The sequence below is a fragment of the Papilio machaon genome, chromosome 7, assembly GCF_912999745.1.
Source record: "Papilio machaon chromosome 7, ilPapMach1.1, whole genome shotgun sequence".
Lineage (NCBI taxonomy): Eukaryota > Metazoa > Arthropoda > Insecta > Lepidoptera > Papilionidae > Papilio > Papilio machaon.
In genome coordinates this window covers 2597287-2617489 of record NC_059992.1, presented here as the reverse complement: position 1 = coordinate 2617489, position 20203 = coordinate 2597287, and the positions used below count along the sequence as shown (strand labels likewise).

Below are 20203 nucleotides of genomic sequence, written 5' to 3'. Positions count from 1 at the left end.
ACGTTCAATGTTGGCAGAACAAACAAAACTTTTTAGGACTTTAAATGTATGTATTTATAAATATAATATGGGATAACAAGTGTACATAATGTAAATAGTATTTCATTGTTCAAACATTAGCAACTGCGGGTATTAATTTCTCATATATCTCGATTCCCCTCAAATAAATATCTGCGCGCAAAAATTCATCGTGATCATGGAGAAGTACTGGTGTGTTGTTCATTGGTGAGAATCCTATAGCGGGAATGCCAACACGGCGCACATATCTACTGTCAGTACCTCCTGGGAATATTCTGCAGTCTAACTTGAGGCCCCTGAAGTGAAAAAAGAATTAATAGACTAACTAACTAATAACTAAGACTAAGGACAGACTAAGACTAGAACTAATAAACTAATCATAGGTAGTAATGAGTGCCTCTAAAAATATTATCACTTTTTTTCAAATAGAATTGGATTACAATATATTTTATACAGGTAATGCGGTAGTATGCGGTTTTTTACTTTGTTAAAAATACATAGAATAAAAGCCTTACAATTCATCGCAGACTCCTTTGAAAGCGACCCAATAAGGATTTGAGTTATCCAATTTAGTACATTCGACGTTTGGATTTTTCTGTTCAAACTCAAATGTTACACCATCACCTGCTTCTTTGCACCATTTAGTTACCTGTAATATTGAGTTTTTTTTTAAGCCAAAAAAAGCAAACTTTATGTTATCCCATTTCTAAATAATCCGTTTTCTTGTACATACATACTTTAGTTTCTATTTGTCTCTATCTCTTTAAATATTGTAGAAACGATTGGCACCATATTTACCATGTTTTGGGAGGGGGGGGGGGATTATGAATAGGGTTATGGTAATTCACAGACCTGTGGCGCCTTTATCTATAGTGTGTCGTGGGTGGTCGCCAAACCCGGCACTGCATAGCGGCTATTTCATATTTCGATTGAAAATATTGTAGGTTTTTATTTGGAGGAATATAGGTCAAAAAAACTGGCTTCGTAAAATGCATAAAATTCTCCCAGGAATACCTTATTTTCGAATTCTTCATGGTCAACAGTGACAGCTAATCGGATATCAAAGACCACCGTCAGTTTTTCAGGCACTACATTCGACTGAACGCCGCCCTGGAAATAATTATGAAAAAGGAAATTTCAGTAAAAAATTTATTTCTGTTCCTAAACTCTATTGAAAGTAGCTATCAAGTATTACACTTACCGAAATTTGGGTTAGATTTATAGTAGTAACATCACCAATAGTCAGTTTATTGTCACTTTCCAGTATTTTTTTCTGTTCCTCCCTCATATCCATAAATTTGTCGATTATGTATCGTAACTGAAAGAAATAATTATTTTTCCATTCATTTCATTCCAGTCATTTACTGGTATTTATTCAGTAGAAGCGGAAGATTAGGTTAGGTTATTATAAAATTAATTCTCGATTTACATATGTACATTTATGCGACGTTCTTACGGGAAAGGAAAACATCGTGATGTAACCTGAAAAGAAATGCACATATCTGAGAAGAAATTCAAAGATATGTGTGAAGTCAACCAACCATCACTGGGCCAGCGTTGTTGGCTATGGCCTAGTCACCCCCAACTTGGGATGTATAGTGAGCTGATGATGATGATTATAAAATGTTATACCTTTTCTCCGGCTGTATTTGGTATCAATAAAGACCCATGTCCAGGTTGCCCGGTGCAGTGAATATGCATTTCTGCAAATTGAGTTATAACACTTAACGATATTTTAAAAACTCTATTTTGTAATTCCATACAACTAATGTTTTCTAATAATGTATTTTTATAATTTAAAGATATATTTAGACATGAGTTGGCACAGTCCAAAACATTAACACAAAACATGTTTTTAGATTAAAGTTTTTTAAATTAACATAAAACTGAGATGTTAAGACAGTTTGAGAGAACTTGACAGAGGGCATGATCAGTAAGAATGGCTAATGTAAACTAAAATATACTAGTGGGATATCTGGCGGTATTCCACCTTAAAAGAGACAGTCGTTGGGATTTCATATGCATTGAGATGGCGATGTGGAAACAATAACGAACAGTACGCAGCTTTTAAATGTGGCAGTACGAAAAAGTAGATCGGTTAGTAGTACACAACTAATTGTTTTTACTATTATGCCGTTAACGCAAGTCACTTCTACCTAATCAGTTATTTTGTGAGAAGGGACTCAGTTTGTCTCGTTGCAAGGAACAAGGCAATTCTGTAAGTGGAACACCGCGAAAGGCCCTGACTGTACCTACATTTTCGTCGGAAGAAGGTTTACTTATGCAATTAAAACGTAAATCACCATCTTAAATAAATGTACATATTCAAATTTCCTACATAAACAGTGAATTTATTTTAGAGAAGATACTAGTATATGAAAATTAATTATCTTTGCAATATTTTGGCTGTGTGTAGAGTTTGTATGCACCGTAGCCGGAGCGTATTAAAGCCACATGGTGTTATGCTAATGCACCAAATTATTGTTATGCAAATTACGTACGCCAAATGCTTCTCTCGCCATTGAATATTATGAATTCATCAGTGGGATTGGCCATGCCTTCATCCAAGGCAAAACCTATGTTCAATGCTTTGAATTCATCAGTCAAAACGAATTTTTCCATGCCGTCATGACCACCGATCTCCTCATCTGTAAAAGTTATAATACAAATATAATATAATATAATAAAAATGTTGTTTTTTTTTCTTTGTAACTACCCGCTCTTTTTATTGTAATTAAATGAATAAAAAAGGTGATATACCTGGCACGAAAGAAATATGTAGAGTTCTCTTCAGTTGCAAGCCAGCTTGTTTTATTTTTCTAATTGCTTCCAGATATTGAATACCGACACACTTCATATCTTGTGAGCCGCGGGCGAATATTTTCCCTTCTTCATCGATGTGTCCGCTAAAGGGTGGATAAGTCCAACTGTTCTGAAATCGAATAGTATTACAGTGAACCACTGCCAAATTGTAAACAAAAATGGAGTTATTTTTCTAAAAAAAAAATTATACATCAGCACATGTTTCCTTAAAACTCAAAATATTATCAGTACCTAAAAAAATATGTCGTAAGTTTTTAAAAGTATATTAAGTATATATTATAAACCTTAGTATAATACGTCAAAAATAACAAATTATTCCCCTCTAAAATGCTACTTCATCTTAATTTTACTGTAAAGGCAAGATTGGGCTAACCTAACCTAAATTGTCATGTTTCATACGTACTTCGAACACGGGAACTACGTCCATGTGAGAGTTTAACAGTATAGCAGGCAAGGTAGGCTCCTTCCCCTTCCATGTTAACACCACGATTGGTTTCTGAGGCACCACTTCGTACACTTTGAAATCCAAACCTATTTCATTAGCCTGTCGCTTTAGGAAGTTTACGCATTCATCTGCAACAAAAGTCGTGTTAGTTCGTCGTGCTGAGACACCCATTTTTAAACACCTAAAAGTGTATGCGTGGGATTAGCGTTGCCAGGCGTCCGGATAAAGCCGGACATAGGTAGGCTTTTTACATTTCCCAAACGAGAGTGTAACTATTAATACTGAGACAAAATCCTAAATAATAAAGGGTGCCCGACCTTTGTACCCAAATGTCCGTCTAGTAGGTTTGGCGACCTGGCAACCCTACGTGGCATTAAATAAAACTTTTGTCTTCAGAATTTGTTCAGTTATTATTATTTTACAACTTAATTTTTTTGCATACATATAATGTAAATTACGGTTTCCTTTCTTCAGGTACTTCAGTTTAGTTTAAGAGCATCTAGGTTGTTAAGTCTTTACAATTGATAGGGACAATTGTAAATTATTAAGGTTGCAGGCTATTCATCCATAACTACGGGAAGCAGTTAGCGAACGTGCGTTCGTAGTTGCATGGCGCGACATCCATTGAACAGAATGAAATCAAATGTGCCGTATCCTTGTTATATACCGGATGGATATAGCAGTTATTTAATACTGCTACATAGTATATTGGTTATTAAAGTTGACAGGGAAGGCCGCATTTTACCCTTGTTCTTTTCTTAGATTCCAATAGCGTTGCATCAGAAATGTAAAGACTACTTCCAACAAGCCGATGCTCTTAAAAAAATACGAAGCTTTTACCAAGATTCTCTTATATATATATATATATATATATATAATTAAAAGATTTAAATAGAAGAGACATTATGAGTTCTGGTAACCCTAGATATAATGTATAAACTAGCTGTACACCAAAATACTGTTATAACATATAAGTTCCAAAAATGTGAGAAAAAAATAAATAGAGGGATCATACAAATACCATACATATCTAAAGCAAATTCTGATAACGCTACGAACCTATCGTAATTTAAATATAATTATAATCCAAACTCATAAAATAAATACATGTATTTCCTTTCACATTATCAAAGTAACTACGATAACGTTAAGAAAATTAGTTATCTCAATCTACAATGCTTTCTTGCTATCTGTTTGTATCACTGTGTTATTGTGGGCTTCCACTGTCAAACATTTATACGAAATGTAGTTTCTTCAGTTTTTACAATTTTTACGCAGGTGTTTCGGTTTAAATAAGATACAAGTCGAAGTTATTGAACCCTAATCGTTTTTAAACTCGTAGCCACTAGTCGTAGTCTATTGTATTACGTTAAAAATACAGCTTAAAGCCTAGCGTACTCAAATAATTTGTAAACAATCCTATGTATTTTACTTTACTGCATTGGTATATTGTTTTCATTTATAAATATCACCGGTTATGTAAATATCAGAAATGTATTTAAGTACATTTAATTAGCTTACATAATTTACTTATGCTCGATAATTAGTTTTTTTAAAGTTTATTCTGATATTTAAATAGCTGCCCGGAATGCAGTTACAACTAACTACACAGTTGTGCAGCAACATCGTGTTTGTTGGAGATATACATCTCGCTACATTAATTAAACTTTTTTTTAAAATAAAAACAACGTGATAACCGCGCGGAACTAAAAAAACACGTAGTAGCCTATGTGTTCTTCCAGATTATGCTCTACATATATGTCAAATTTCATCAAGATCCGTTGAGCCGTTCCGGAGATACCTTCAAAAATCATCCCTCCATCCATCCTTACATTCGCATCTATATATATAAAAGAAAGTCGTGTTAGTTACACTATTTATAACTCAAGAACGGCTAAATCGATTTGACTGAAAATTGGTGGGCAGGTAGCTTAGAACCAGGAAACGGACATAGGATAATTTTTATCCCGTTTTCTATTTTTTTATTCCGCGCGGACGGAGTCGCGGGTAAAAGCTAGTTTATAATATTAGTAAGATCGAGCCACATGACTGTTGACAAAGGTAGATGGCGTTATTTGCATCGCAATGTTTCTTGATAACTGGGCCAATGCCCTTGAGGAATACGTAGGTACGCCTAATGTTAAGTACCAGCTGGTAATCTTTTTCACGAATACTTTATGTCTTATAATACCTAATTAAAATAGATTAAATCATATGTTGTTTTTTAATTATATTTCTTTCGGTTTTGGAGGTAGAGAATAAAAGATACAAAAAATTGTTATTAAAAAATATTGTTAAGACTTTAATTTAGCCCATTTAAATTAGTTGATATTAAATTTAATGTTTTGCAAGCTTCGTTAACAATACAATTTTTAGTTTCTAAAAGTTTCGAGTACTTATGAAATATTTTTTATTCAACTATATGATAAAACTAAAAAAAATGTATGCAATCCTACTTAGTAATAAAATTCAATTCCAACCTAATAAACAACGAGAAATGTTTATTATTTGTGTTTCACGACTTTAGGGGTCGGTGACCTATGCAAGGTGAGCGTTTGGACTACTGCATTTTTAAAATACTCTTACCGTAATCGATGTTCGGTTGTACCGATGGTATTCTTAAATATTCTACGAAATTCGCCACAGCAGGGTTATTTTTGTACGCGGTCGACATGATTCACCTTTAGCAACCAACGTTAAAATGAAAGGACCGCTTGAATGTGTTGTGAATTGGAAGTAATTTCGAATTGTAAGTCTTATCAACTTGTGTAAATAACATACATAATAGTCTTATTTATTTATCAACTGATAAGAGGAGATAAAAGTGTAAATCTCTCATATTATTTAACTACACAACCCAATAATGGACTCGATCGTTTTTGGTTATTGTTAATCTTATTGTTTATTGTATTTATGTGTATATAGGTGAAGCAAGATATCGAGAAACTCATATTTGACTTTCGCTTCTTTTTAGTGGAGTGGTAAACAACATGCAGTTAAGTAAGCCTCCTAAAACTGAATACTCCATGTAGTAGATCAAGGGACTTTTACTTTACGGTAGGTATGTAGGTTCTGTTCTTGAATGGAGTTTCCGTTTCAACTGTAAAAGCTACGACTAAATTATAGTATCGAATCGGAATACATCTTTGACCCACCCCATTTTCATTCATTTTCAAGAGTAAGAAATGACATAATGATGTAACATAGCATTATTGTCCCAAATAAATGAAATGGGCATAAAGTAAACACTAGGCACAGGATATCAAATAAGCGAGAACTATCGTGTCCGAATGATGTCGAAGTAATGACCTTATGGGACGTCTAAACACCAAAACAGCTCGCTTAGTAGCAGTTTATAAAAGAATAGCACATCCCATGGGTGTCATAATGTGACATGGTTTCTAAAGATTGAAGAAGAGGAAAGGAATCGATTCCTGCTTCCATTGCAATCGGCTGAAATACCGCCACAAAACATATTGAAATCTTAAACTATCCACCTATTCTTTGTGACATTCTGTTTATTGAACGTTAGAATACTTATGAAGAATAACAGTTTATGAAGTTTTTGTAAAATTTATCTTATTAATTTAGCTGAATAAATTAGTGAATGAAATGTTTTATTTTCTAACATATATTTTTCTCCTTAAAAATTGTAGCCGATAGGTACAATTTCCTTGTCTTTAAGTAATAAAAAACTGAGCCTGTCATCTGTCATAAGTTATTGTAGGTTATGTTTTACGTTATGTCAATTATTGATATAATTTTCAGATTTGAAATTTCTTGAATATTAATAAATTCTAAGTTTGCTTAATGAAGTAAACATCATGACTTCTCTATTAATTAATGCCTTTAAGAGGCTCAATTTGTCCATAAGGCCGCAAGTTAAGGTTATTTCTTCATGTTATTCGACTGCAGTTACGACTTCGAATTCTTTAAATGTAACCCAGAAAGAATGGAAGTATCCTCCTGTGTACACAAAACCTCGTGAGGTATGGATCGAAAACTTAGATACTGTAGAAGAAAAGAAATTAGGCTTATTCGAGTTGCATCCTTCAGTGTATGCGGCAATCCCTCGAATAGATATTATTCACCGTAACTTTGTATGGCAAACGAAGTATAGATGGGTGTCGTGGGCGCATACGAAAACCAGAGCTGAAGTGCGAGGTGGTGGAAGGAAGCCTTGGCCACAGAAAGGGTTAGGCCGTGCTCGACACGGCTCTATACGTTCACCGCTGTGGCGCGGCGGCGGAGTAGTCCACGGACCACGATCTGGTAAAACACACTTCTTCATGCTGCCATTTCACTTGAGAATCCAAGGTCTGACATCAATGTTGTCAGCCAAACTTGCACAAGATGATCTGCATGTTGTTAATAATTTAGAACTACCAACTGATGAACCAAATTATCTGGCAGATTTGATTGAAAATAGAAATTGGGGACCTTCTGTACTAATAATTGATGAGTAAGTATTTCAATTAATATGATTGTGTATGCTTGAATAATAATATTTTTTTACCTTCTTTCAAAGATTACACTACTAGTTGTAATAACAATGTGCATTTTTCTATCAGAATTTTCTTAAATTTCAGTACTGACATAGCTCCAAGAAACATAACAGTGGCAACTGATTCTCTTCCGCATGTCAACATAATGCCTGTTTATGGACTGAATGTGTACTCAATGTTAAAACATGATACATTAGTACTGACTCTAGCTGCCGCGGAGAGGATAGAAGAGAGAATCTTGCATCATCTTAACTCTATAACAATGGAACAACAGAGAGAATTCAAATTAAGTCAAGTTTAAATTCTTTAAAATGTAAATGTGCATAGGTAATATCAATATTAAGTTTTAATTAAAACAGTACATCAATAAATTGTTTTATTTCCTTTAATATAAATGATAAATCAAAATAGAACATATCGACGCTGGAAAGCGTAAACACAAACGTTAGCACAAACTACACAACATTGCTAAATACCGCATGCTTGTAGGCGTATCAGCTCACGAGTTATTATTTTTTGGCTCTCCTGTAAAGTTCATACTTTCGGGGTTACAGCGTTTACGCTTTACAGCGTCGATATGTTTATCTTATGGTTAAATGGATGGAAATGATTTTACCTGAGGATTGTTTGAGAGTTTAGCATTATATTATTTCTAAGATAGATGCCTATAAAGTTACATTATAAAAATTAACCAAAATGGATTATTAATTTTAATTTTATGCAAGGCATTTTGTCACTTAATAATATTTACAACTATATGCTATTCTAAATATGAGCCTAATTTAAGCATGTGCCTTTTTCACTAAATTTTGTAGATTATATTTAGTTATGTCACTAGTTATCTATATATATAAAAGAAAGTCATGTTAGTTACACTATTTATAACTCAAGATCGGTCAAACTGATTTAGCTGAAAATTGATGGGGAGGTAGATTAGAACTAGGAGACGGACATAGGAACTTTTTTATTTTGTGTGCATTTTTTTATTCCGTGCGGACGGAGTCGCGGGTAAAAGCTAGTCCTTTATATTTAAATTAATTATATCTAACAGTTTTTTTAAAATCACATTAACTAGTGAACTACTAATAGTTACATATTTAAGGCCATTTGAAAGGGAATGTATGAATTCACCAACAAGCAGGATTGTCACTTCAATTTCTTATTATGGATAAGTGGTCTCGTGGGGACAGAAATCTGAAATGAAAAGTTATATTATTTAAGTGCAATACAGAAACATGATAAGTACTTGTAAATTTTACATAACTAAATTGAATTCACAGAGGAATTTACTGGGACTTAATATAATTAAAAAAAGAGTTGATCCGTAATTAACTTCTGTCTGAGCGAACTTACCGAGCTAGTCAATGGCACTAAAGTTAATATTTAAAGGTTAATAGACTACTCTAATACAACACAGCTCTGGTTTGTTTTAGTCAAAAAGAACATTGTTGATGCTTTTTTATGGAGAAAAATTAAGTTAAAAGAAATGCTATTTTTATCCGAAGGACAAGAGGTAATATTTTTAAGCATGTATATGTTATATATCTAACTTACTCTGCTAGACTGTGAGGCAGCACTTCCTGCCATTTTCTGTCTTATACTCCACCTCAGTTCTGACCAATTGTTCTCTCCAGGTACATTTGGTTTATATTTTTCCCATAATGATGAATAATAATGATACAAAGTAACTGGGTCGTGTTTTCTTTTTACAGGCTCTTTTGGTTTTCTAATAACTGAAAAATAGACTCTTGTGTTGTATATAATGTGATGTAATTACATTATAATTTAAAAACAATATTTATTACTGTCAAAAAGATATTTAAATGTGAAAACTTACAATTACTGTTGATTGATGGTGTAGTTTTTGAGTCTTTAGATAAAATGTCAGATTTCTTCACTTCTCGCTCGCATGTGCATGCTTTTTTTGACAGTGTGACTTTCTCTTTTGCATGAAATAAATTAGGCGCTGAGTGTATGTTGCGAAGGTCTAGAAGTTTTTTCGGTCTTTGGCTTTGTTTAGCACAACATATTATATCACTGGTTGTGGCTCTTGATCTGGCTCTGGACGAAAATGTACTAGCACTGTGTAACCTTTCAGTTCCCAGGTTCAATGGACTTCTTGTGTTTTCATTTTCATATTTGTGTTGCAAGTCGTATTTTATTAGTTTCTTTAAATCTGAAATCATTAGTATTTGTTAATAAAAACCTAACCAGACTGAATTAACTAGTTGTAATTTAATATAATACCTGTTATGAAGTATTTTAAAACTTCTCCGCTTATGTTGTGTATTCCTAAATGATTAAGATAGCGCAATATTTCTCTTGCGTCTAACTGCGATGTTATTTCGTTGTAATCATCGGTGTCCATGATTATATGAAATTAGTAAGTTTTACCTCTAGACAGCAAAATGTTTTTAGAAGTAAATAAGTAATCCACAAAACAGCTGTTTAGATTTGTTATTTGATATGCGAATGACAAGATTTAAAATAACGTCTAACTGACTGTCAAAGTTGCCAACATCGGATGAAAACCATAGAGTAATAGAAAAAAACAAACTTTTATTTCATTATAAAAATATTCCGAATTTTCGATTGGGAGGGGATTGATCATGAAAATCTGTCGCTGGCTCCCGGACCATAATAACAATTCAGAGGTAGCGAGATCTGTTTGATAATTTTAATGGAGAAAGAAACGTTTCCTCACACTTTATCTAGTTCTTCAAATGATAGAAAAGGAACTTAAATCTCCTATCTAGGATACTTAAATAAACCCAAGCAAACAATACTTTAATTTGAATTTAAAAGTTAATTTTTTTTAACCATCCAGTAAAAAAATGTAAAATGTTTGCGGTTATGATGTATAAGATGGATGTTGTGAGAAACCGGTAGTCTTAAAGTCTTCAAAGATTTAGAACCCGAGACCCTAAAAATAGTTTTTGTTTCGCTAGTATTTGTATGAAAAAGCAAACAATATTTCGAGTGTTGCTACGTAAGTACTCTTATATACTTCGCAAATGTGAAGGTAAAAGTGGTGTTGTGTATCATTAAAACTAACGACGTTCTTGGCGGAAATTTACAATCCTTTTACGTATAAGTAAAAGGAATCTATAAGCAATTCAAATACACCAAATGCTTACTCAAAATCCTTTTAATATTATCGATTCAATTTGTTGTTTAAGTACACAAAGTGATAGATCGTATCGTAATCAATAGAATAACATTTTATCGCGTCATCCCACTACTTAAAAAAAATCTTTTAAAAACGGTCTAATCAATTACAAAATGTTAACAATAGTTATATTCAATACTTAGCTCTAGATTTTTGTTACATCGAATATTATATGTCAATTTGAATAAATCGGTTCCCTGAACAAACATTGAACAGCAGATCTTAAAAAATTTAAGTTTTTGTTGGGCTTAAGATCGGTTTTGTTAACTGGTTCTATATTTAACGAGGTTTTATTCTTTATACGAATATATTTTTGGTAATACTTTATTTCTTAATGTATATAACTTTAGCTAGACCTATGTGTACTAGACATAATTTTAGTGAAAGAGATGAATATCTTAACTTCAAGATTCCCAGCTTATACTTCGTATAGTAAAGTATATCGAAGAGGTTTATTAGATGAACGTAATTAGTTCCGCTGACAATTTCCTTGCCTAAATTAACGCAGATTGAAACCGACGCCAGGTGTAATTGCAGATATTAGAATATCAAAGTTTGTTCCATTAAAGCAAGCAGAGCAAATATACGAAATGACTTACGGGAAGTCAGTGTTCGTATGTGTTTGTGAAGTTTGTCAGATTGTAATCGGTGAGTACCTATATTGTTGAACTGTCTTTTTCCGTACGAGTGTTTCAGCAATGGAATTATATGATAACAAGGGAAGAAATATGAAACAATAAGATATTTTGACTTCAACTGATTATAAAATGTGGATACGTTAGGAAGGTAGCATATATCATGTCTAATCCGATTAACATTTTATGAAGAATTAATTGCACTGTATGTACTATAATAATAAATAAATAAATTGAGAATCAGTCATTAAAATATATAAACAGTATTGACAATGACCACAAACGGTGGTAATGGATAAAAAATAGGAACGTTCGTAGTTGCGTCATAATTATCGTAACGTAATAATTTTTTTTTTATATGCGTGTTGAATATTCTCTCTGGCCAGTCTTTCTACAATTGTTACAATACCAACTTATTGAGATCTAATACAATTAAAATAAATAAATCTGGCCTTTGCTGCCACTTTACAAAACGTTTTACTGGAAGAAGAATCAAAGCCGTCATTACAGAACTGTTTAGATAGTCGTTGCTGACAGCATTAACTGATCATCGAAAATCTAGCAACATTTTTACCGGTGATTGTATACTGCGATCCGAATATGGCGAACGAAATAATAAAATCATAAACTGAAATAAAACCTTTTACAATTGTTATAATTGAAATGTACAAAAATATTAACACTTCGTTGTTTTTGGTACATTAAAATTGGTTATCTATTTACAGTAGTGTTAGTAAGGGATTTAAAACGAAAAACAATAGCTTGCAGCGCTTTCAGCCACAAGGGAATATGAACGTAACGCTTGTTGAAATTATACCGGTCGTTTCGATATATACATGTCAAATAAATACATTATGTTGTAACATTTTCGTTTGAAACTTTTAAAAATGTATACTTTTTAGTGAAAAAGGATTTGATAATTCAAATCCCAACTTTTAATCTGTGAATATTATTTTTACTTTTGGTCAATTTTCATGACTTTTTTTATTATTTCGATATTTTGATAAAATCAGATAGCTGCTTGCTCGTTTAAGTCTTAAAAAAAGCTAAAAGGTAGGCATGGGTATTGTCAGGAAGAAGGGATCGACTGCTACACTTTACTAGAATCGAGAAAAAAAAAGTAAAATTGATACACAGAGAGCACTTGTTAGTATTTCATTATAAATTGGAGCACATGTTAATACGTATTTCCCTTGGAAGAATATTTACTAGTCAACCACTCCTTGCAATCATCGCCTGATAGCAAGAGTGAAGTGAGGTGCTACTTACAGAGTAAAACAGAATTAAAATAAAAGAAGACAGAAGAAAATCGTATGAAAAAAAGCATGGAAATATTTGCAGCACTTCAAACATGGCCTACTTCGCAATGTAAACGCTGCTTGAAGGTATTACGGTCAACAGGCGAGGGGAGAATTCCAAAGTAGATAGTGAAACACCAGCGACACTTACTATTATAACATTGCTCTTTTAATTAACCGTGCCAGAGTTACTTCTATAAAAATATCTTGTTGCTTTAATTACTTGGATCTACACATGAGATTCCACTGCACAAAAGCGTATGTTTTTTTTTTTTTTTAAATAGAATAAGATATACGATAATAGAATAAGATTTTGTGTATGTATTTCAGAATCCGAAAGTGAACTTTTGAATTATTTATTCTGATACCACTATTAAAATTTACTAGGAGAGTAAATATTTTTACTACTAGTTAGGAATTCTTTGTCAACTAAATCAGAATTATGGATACATAGTACATATCGTAGTTTTTTTTTTTTAACAAATGGATGTTGCTCCATAGACAAAAATTTCACAACTAATTTCGAAATACGCAAATACGATATTCTACTTGGACTGGGTTGTAGCGTTTGAAACGGTTCGCAATATCCGATATTGCTTCAAATGCAAACGTATCCGTGCTAAGTGCGCTTCCACTGGATAAGTGTCGGCGCGCCACGTGCGTAGCTTCCGTCCTGTTAATGGCTTAAAGCTTTTGAATCGAAGCTCTAATGATGATAATCTTTATTTGTGGGTACGCTGGTATTTGCGCGCAAGCTATTTCTGTATTTTATTTAGAAATTAGGGTTTTCATTGTCTTTAACTGTTTTAATGTTACTTTCATTTTTAAGACATTTCATTATATGAACGATCATGTTAAACTTGAATAAAGGAGAAATAAAGTTTTTAATCCACTAAATAACCAGATGGCATTGGTTTCGCATTGAAACACGATATTTTTTTTTGTGCATTGTAGAAAGGATCTAAGGACCTAAAACATGTTTTTGGGCTACGATTTTCTGGAAAATTATTTCGCCTGGTTGTGATGGTTTACGCGAAATATTGCATAAAAAAATAATTCCTAAATTTACCAAGAAATAAAAATAGATAAGAACTACATATTTATTATAATTAATATTTCTCATTTAAAGCATTCCGTGTAAATTCGGAAGCCATTTCTCTGTACTGGAGCCACTGGAATGGCCTACATATTGTCGCGTTCAAGAATGTGCCTCACATTTTACGATGTCTTAATAAAGCGTGCCACAGAACCGCCTTCCATATCAATAAGCAGTCAGAGAATAATGAAATTCCTGTGGAAAATGTATTTCAGCCATTACATTTTTTTGTTTTCTTATCACTGTTAAAGGGTTTCAGGGAAATATAGCTAAATGAGCACTTATAAACTGAAAGTCCAGAAAAATCTGGCAGTTGTAAAATTTATTGTTTCGATTTCCTTACTCCTTTTATCTATTTATATTATTTGTTGGCAGATTCAGGACGTACTCTTCGTTATAAATGTAGTGAAATTTTAATGTAATAATTTTTATGAGCACGGCAATTTGTGTTTGTTAAGTAACTACAAATAAATATTTATTTATTTTTCTTGGGGTAAAGTCAGTCCTTTTTGTTAATTACTTTGCTTTAATTTTTAATTATTAAAATGCGTGTACTCACAATTCAAATAAATATGTGCAAATGACGACACAAATATAAGCGCAATCACGATTTTATCAAGTTCTGGCAAATAACGAACGTTTCGTAAGCTGATTCTGTATTAGCTTATGTTGAATTAATGTAATGAACCAGAATTAATTCGCTTGTTTGTCGAACAACGAAACCAAGTTTTGTTTAAGAACATTCGACGATATAAAGGGAAGATTGTTGGTGTTGAAGATTAATTCGCAAGTGTTTTTGACTTTAACGTTTGAAAGGTTGTTTGTTAAGATTAATTTAAATACAAAACACAAGCTCCAATTTAAACATAGGTTTATATATCTAAAGGGCTTCTGACTTTCTTAAATAACTATTAGTTCAATCGCTTTCACTGTACCAAACATAGTACACCTACTTTACCTAACTTCCCCTTCCCATTGTTTTCTTATAAGGAAAGGATGGGAATGGGAAGTGGATTTGATGGTGAGAGGGACGCATAAGAGGAATATTTTGTGTATATTTTCTTTTATAAAATCGTTTTAGCATAACTATGTCAGCTTCTAGGAGCTTTCGAAATCTCATCAGAAAATATTTCTAGGTGATGTTAAAAATAAATTTTACAAAACCTTTGATTATCTTACTAATATTATAAATGGGAATGTTTAGATGGATGGATGTTTGTTTGAAGGTATCTCCGGAACGAATGAAATTTGGCACATATATATTATATAACATAGTCTGGAAGAACACATAGGCTACTTATTATGTTTTTTTTTCAAATTCCGCGCGGACGGAATTGCGGGCAACAGCTAGTAGTAAATAAAAAGCAAGTAAGACATTTGAATCATAAAAATTTCTTGAGATTAATGTCCGAAAGAAAGAGGAATGGAAAATGCGATTTTTTATAGGATTATCTATCGTCGGTATCAAATAATTTTATCATATATTTCATAGCATTAAAAGATATAAATTTTCGTGGAAAACTTTGAATATGCCGTCATTTAAAATGATATAGTACTGTGCTTCTCGCTACATTTTTGCAAATCAACCGAGTTAGGTTTTGAGAAATATTAGAATGGATTTTTTTAGAATTAGTAGTTTTGTAGATGAATGTATCATGAGGAAAATCTCTTATCAAAATTATAAAACAAACAAAGACTGAAAATCGAACAAAGAATTGAAATTGAAGCCAGCAATTTATGCAAGATTTATTTTAATAAAGTAACACAGCCCTGGAATGAACACGGAATTTTTTTATTTTTACATAATTAACTTTGAAATGTAATTAATTATATTGTATTACTTAGCGGTAATATGCTGAAATATTAAAAAATCATAAGCGCTTTCTTCACAACAATAGTTTAAAAGCTATGCAAAATCTTCTACAATAAAGATATAAAAAAAAGTTTAACTTATATAAAATTGTGTTTATGAAGCTCTCTTGAGCGGTTAAAGTTTTCCGCCTTTTCTGTAAAAAAAGAAACATTTAATAAATTTACGCAAACAAAAAGGAGATCTTATTTACTACTACCACTATATACTTACTTACTCTTTGGTACTACTATACTTACTCTTTGGTATCTATTCGTCCGTATTCTACTGTCTCACTATTTTAGTTTGTGTTAAAAGTTCACTAAAAGGTATATTTGAAACCCGTAAACAGAATGAAACAACAAAGTTATGTAGTGTTTGGAACCTGAATACATGTAAAAGTTCTAGTAATGGTTGAAACGTAAATAAACTACTTCGTAGTGGTCCTTGTAGTTTGCTTTTATTTTATGAACTTGTAGTACTTGTAATTAATTACATTGTTTTTTTAGCTACTTTATCGTCATCAATATGTACGCGTACTAAAGAATTATTGGTTGGAAAATACTGCATACGTTTCGTTTTGTCACTATCTCGGACAAAAAGCTACGTACTTATCGGACATGAATTATTTTCTTACTTTCAAGATTAAAAAGCATTACTTCCATCGGATAAGTACCATCACTTCAAAGATAGAAACGAATGGTATGAAATCTTCCTGCATCATCAATCTTTCTAAAGTTCAGCCGCCACTTAAAATAAAGTTGCCTACTGCTTTGCTATAAAAATAGAATTAGTAGAGATCTTACTAATATTATAAATACGAATGTTTACGTGGATGGACGTTTGTTAGAAGGTATCTCTAGATAGGTTTAACGTATATTGATTAAATTTGGCACAGATAGACCATAATCTGGAAGAACACATAGGCTACTAATTAAGTTTTTATTTTATTTTTGCGCAGACAGAGTCGCCGGCAACAGCTAATAAGTACATAAAATAGAAACTATATTCTTAAATCAAAAAATTCTTTGAAAGCCGAAAATATTCGGTCCATTTGCTTCGGTGATTTTAGCTGGTTGCGTCACCTCCGGCACAGGAAAAGGTCAGTATTGAAGTGCACATCAATTCAGCGCCATCTTTTTATTTGTGAGCTCCTCACGCTTTGTGTCTTTTTGCATTTTGCGTTGCTCATTTTATGTCTTTTTTAAACGTTCATAGTTGTAATAAAACGATGTACTTTATTTCGTAACTGCGAATGTAAATCCCGTTCCATAATATCGAGAATAAAAACAATTGATATGCTCAATGATATTGTGACTAGTTAATTGTATTTGTAAGAAACCAAATTGAAATTCAATTCGTTTGATCCGACTATTTCATAGAACTTATCATCTAAGTCCTACGTAATTGCGTACGTTATTTATTTTACCGAAAAAGTTATTAAAATAATTTATTTATTCTTGGCCATGTGTTCTTTACAAATCAAATATTATAAATGTGAATGTTTAGATGGATGGATGGATGGATGTTTGTTTGAAGGTATCTCCGGAACAGTTCAACGGATCTTGATGAAATTTGGCACAACAATATAACATAGTCTGGAAGAACACATAGGCTACGATTATCTTTTTTTTAGTTCTATGCGTACGGAGTCGCGGGCGAAGACTAGTAATGTATAAATATAATACGCACTAACAAGCGTATAATCCAAAAATCTATTTAAACATCATAACAGTCTAAATTGTTCTAAAAGTGAAGTAAATTTGTGTTAATTTCAAATAATAAAGAATTGTGGAAAAACAAAGAGGCTTACATATGACGTCATCAATCCACATGTTCGTAATGTAAGGTCGTTCATTTGATAGAGCTTTCTCGCTGAAATGACTGCGGGGGCGTTATTTAAGGCTACATGGTTGCTATTTACGTTGAAATGCGTATAACAACAATCAATTTTAGAATAATACCAGCTGTCGCCCGCAACTCCGTTCGCGCGGTTCGTAGATTTACCATAGCAGTGCCATCTATTGATTACTTACTCAACCCAGTCGAAAGGTATCGACATCTGTTAGAATCATTTGGAGTTAACAGATAATTGTGACTGTCAAATAATAACAGACAAATAATTAGCAATAAATTAAAATTGCGACTATAATTTGAGATTTAAACTATCCTATCTCTCAAGTTGGATCGAACTGCACATGGTGTGCGAATTTTATTATAATCGGTTAAGTGGTTTAGGAGTCCATTGAGGACAAACATTGTGACACGAGATTTATATATATTAAGATTATCAAGTTCGCTTTAAGATAAACCAATTACTTAATGTGGCTGGCTGAAATAGACGTGGTGGCGATCAGTAGCAGCTAATACGATAACGCACGGTCAAACACGGCTTGGAACCAAGCGCAGAACCCAGGATAGAACGGGATGGCGGCGTAGGTACTGTCGACGACCTCTGCCCACTACCGGGAAGTTAGGACCATAATGGTATAATTGAACTTCGAAACTATACACTATACACTTAGTGTTCACATCGAAGTGTCTCTTGTGTCTCTCATCTAGTGTCTGTATGAACATAAGTGTCTCTTGACTCATACGTACAACAATAAACAGTACAAACCTTACTGTCGCAATTTCTCGCGTAGTCTAATTGATTATTTTGTCATAGCAAGACAATATTGTTATCTAGTATAGTGTGTTCGTTACACAATTCCAAACTGGGTAAGAGACAAAATAACGTCATTGGAAAGTTAATCATGACTAACTTACAGTTAACAGAAAATGTCCGGATAGTTTTAGCATTTGTTGTTGTAGTGTAACATATTTCGTTTAAAACAGTTCAGTAGTTTTGAAGTGAAAGCGTGACAGACAGACAGACAATCAACCTTACTAACTTAATTTCGTATTATATTAGTAAGGATTGTAATCCCTTTTACACGCTTTGTTAATACAGCGGTTCCAATATATATTAAAACAGTGAAATTCTACGGTTTAATAATGTTTTATAATTTCTGTCTGTATTTAGAGCTACTAATTTTAAGTTCTCATATATTTTAATATAACTAATTAAATACCGGGATTCATAAACTGGTTTAAGCAAAGAAGCAGTTCAACGTTCAGGGAATTAATTAAGGTTGCACTGTCCCCTTTGTTATTAGATTAGTTTGCCGGAAACACCGATTCTTCTTTATTGACACGACAAGGTATAGTCTCAATGTAATATAGAGCATCTTCTCTCTAATTGACTAGGAAAAATCCTTTAATTTTTTTTTCGTGTACATGTTTATTTTTACCCGAAAATGGGAATTTTTACTTAGAATTTCGTCTTCTTTTTTGCTATCAAAATAATTATTTTTGTTAAACAGTAAGCTTCTTTTCAAATGTCTTGTAGACAGATTCCAAATGATGAATAAGGAATTTGCGGGCACTGTGGCGCGTCATTAATCCTTAAATATTATATTTTGCAAAAATTGTGTCTATTGTTTAAATAATATTTACATGGAAAGAAGTTTTACAATTAAAATAATACTAAATTTTTGTATCTTTCTTCAAAATCTATGCTGATGTGTGAAAAATTGGAACGAACTTACATAAATACACGCTGTTTGCTTTTGTTTACAATAAGTTCAACTCTTACGTAACTAGGCTTCGTTCTATATCCCAGGCAATAACTGGCGATAGGGGCTTTAAAGACTTATCCATAACGAAACAAGGATTTTCGAACTATAGATAGTTAAAATCCACAGCATTATAAAGTTTCACGTAGATAGCGTATTGAACTAGAAAACTCTTTTATCTTAGAATATGTTCACACTGATTTATATTGATAAAGATAAATAAATGGTTTAATTGCAAAAGAAATTGTACCGTACTATTGAATAAGGTACAATTTCTTAAGGTACTTTCACCTTATACTCTGGTAATTTATCTTAATTATTGACTCAACCATGAACTCTGAGGTAAAAAGGATGGCACAAGAGAGGGAAGACTGGAAATTGCTCCAATGACAGGAACTCTTGAATCCGATTACGTACGACACAGGATTCGAAAATCTTGTTTATAATTTTAATTCTGATTTTATCATATATTTGCATTTAATAGCCATAACTTATTTGATTAGCTCTCATTGTAGAGGTATAGTAAGGGTTTATTTTACGATAGTATAAAATATTTTGTGTATTTATATTGGATTAAATGATTATCTGCACTTAATTGCCACTTAATAACACACTTGGTGATATGTAAAGGATATGTGACCTTCTTTGCAAATATTTATATTCATATTATTTAAGCTTTAAGCTTAGAAGAAAATTTTAATACTTAATTTCTCCTCTCTTTTTATACGTGGTGGATAGAGATTTTCTA

General features: G+C 32.5%; 3 protein-coding genes across 3 annotated transcripts; 1 reads left to right on the top strand and 2 right to left on the bottom strand.

Annotated features, from left to right (window-relative positions):
• Positions 1-2: 2 nt before the first annotated feature.
• On the bottom strand, positions 3-6031 carry LOC106719537 (aminoacylase-1). Its single transcript, XM_014513897.2, has 9 exons — positions 5873-6031; positions 3245-3414; positions 2779-2950; positions 2520-2666; positions 1651-1721; positions 1220-1336; positions 1033-1128; positions 534-667; positions 3-314 (listed from the first exon to the last, which is right to left on the bottom strand). Exons 1-9 carry the CDS (start codon positions 5958-5960, stop codon positions 110-112), a joined length of 1200 nt encoding a protein of 399 aa, XP_014369383.2. The 5' UTR covers positions 5961-6031; the 3' UTR covers positions 3-109.
• A 988-nt stretch (positions 6032-7019) lies between these two features.
• On the top strand, positions 7020-8150 carry LOC106719471 (39S ribosomal protein L4, mitochondrial). The gene is made up of 2 exons (XM_014513818.2): positions 7020-7748; positions 7876-8150. Exons 1-2 carry the CDS (start codon positions 7111-7113, stop codon positions 8090-8092), a joined length of 855 nt encoding a protein of 284 aa, XP_014369304.2. The 5' UTR covers positions 7020-7110; the 3' UTR covers positions 8093-8150.
• Positions 8151-8937: 787 nt separating this feature from the next.
• LOC106719409 lies at positions 8938-10260 on the bottom strand. The gene is made up of 4 exons (XM_045678615.1): positions 10039-10260; positions 9629-9967; positions 9346-9524; positions 8938-8985 (listed from the first exon to the last, which is right to left on the bottom strand). The coding sequence occupies exons 1-4, from the start codon at positions 10157-10159 to the stop codon at positions 8938-8940; spliced, it is 687 nt and encodes a 228-aa protein (XP_045534571.1). The 5' UTR covers positions 10160-10260.
• Between the last annotated feature and the right edge of the window lie 9943 nt (positions 10261-20203).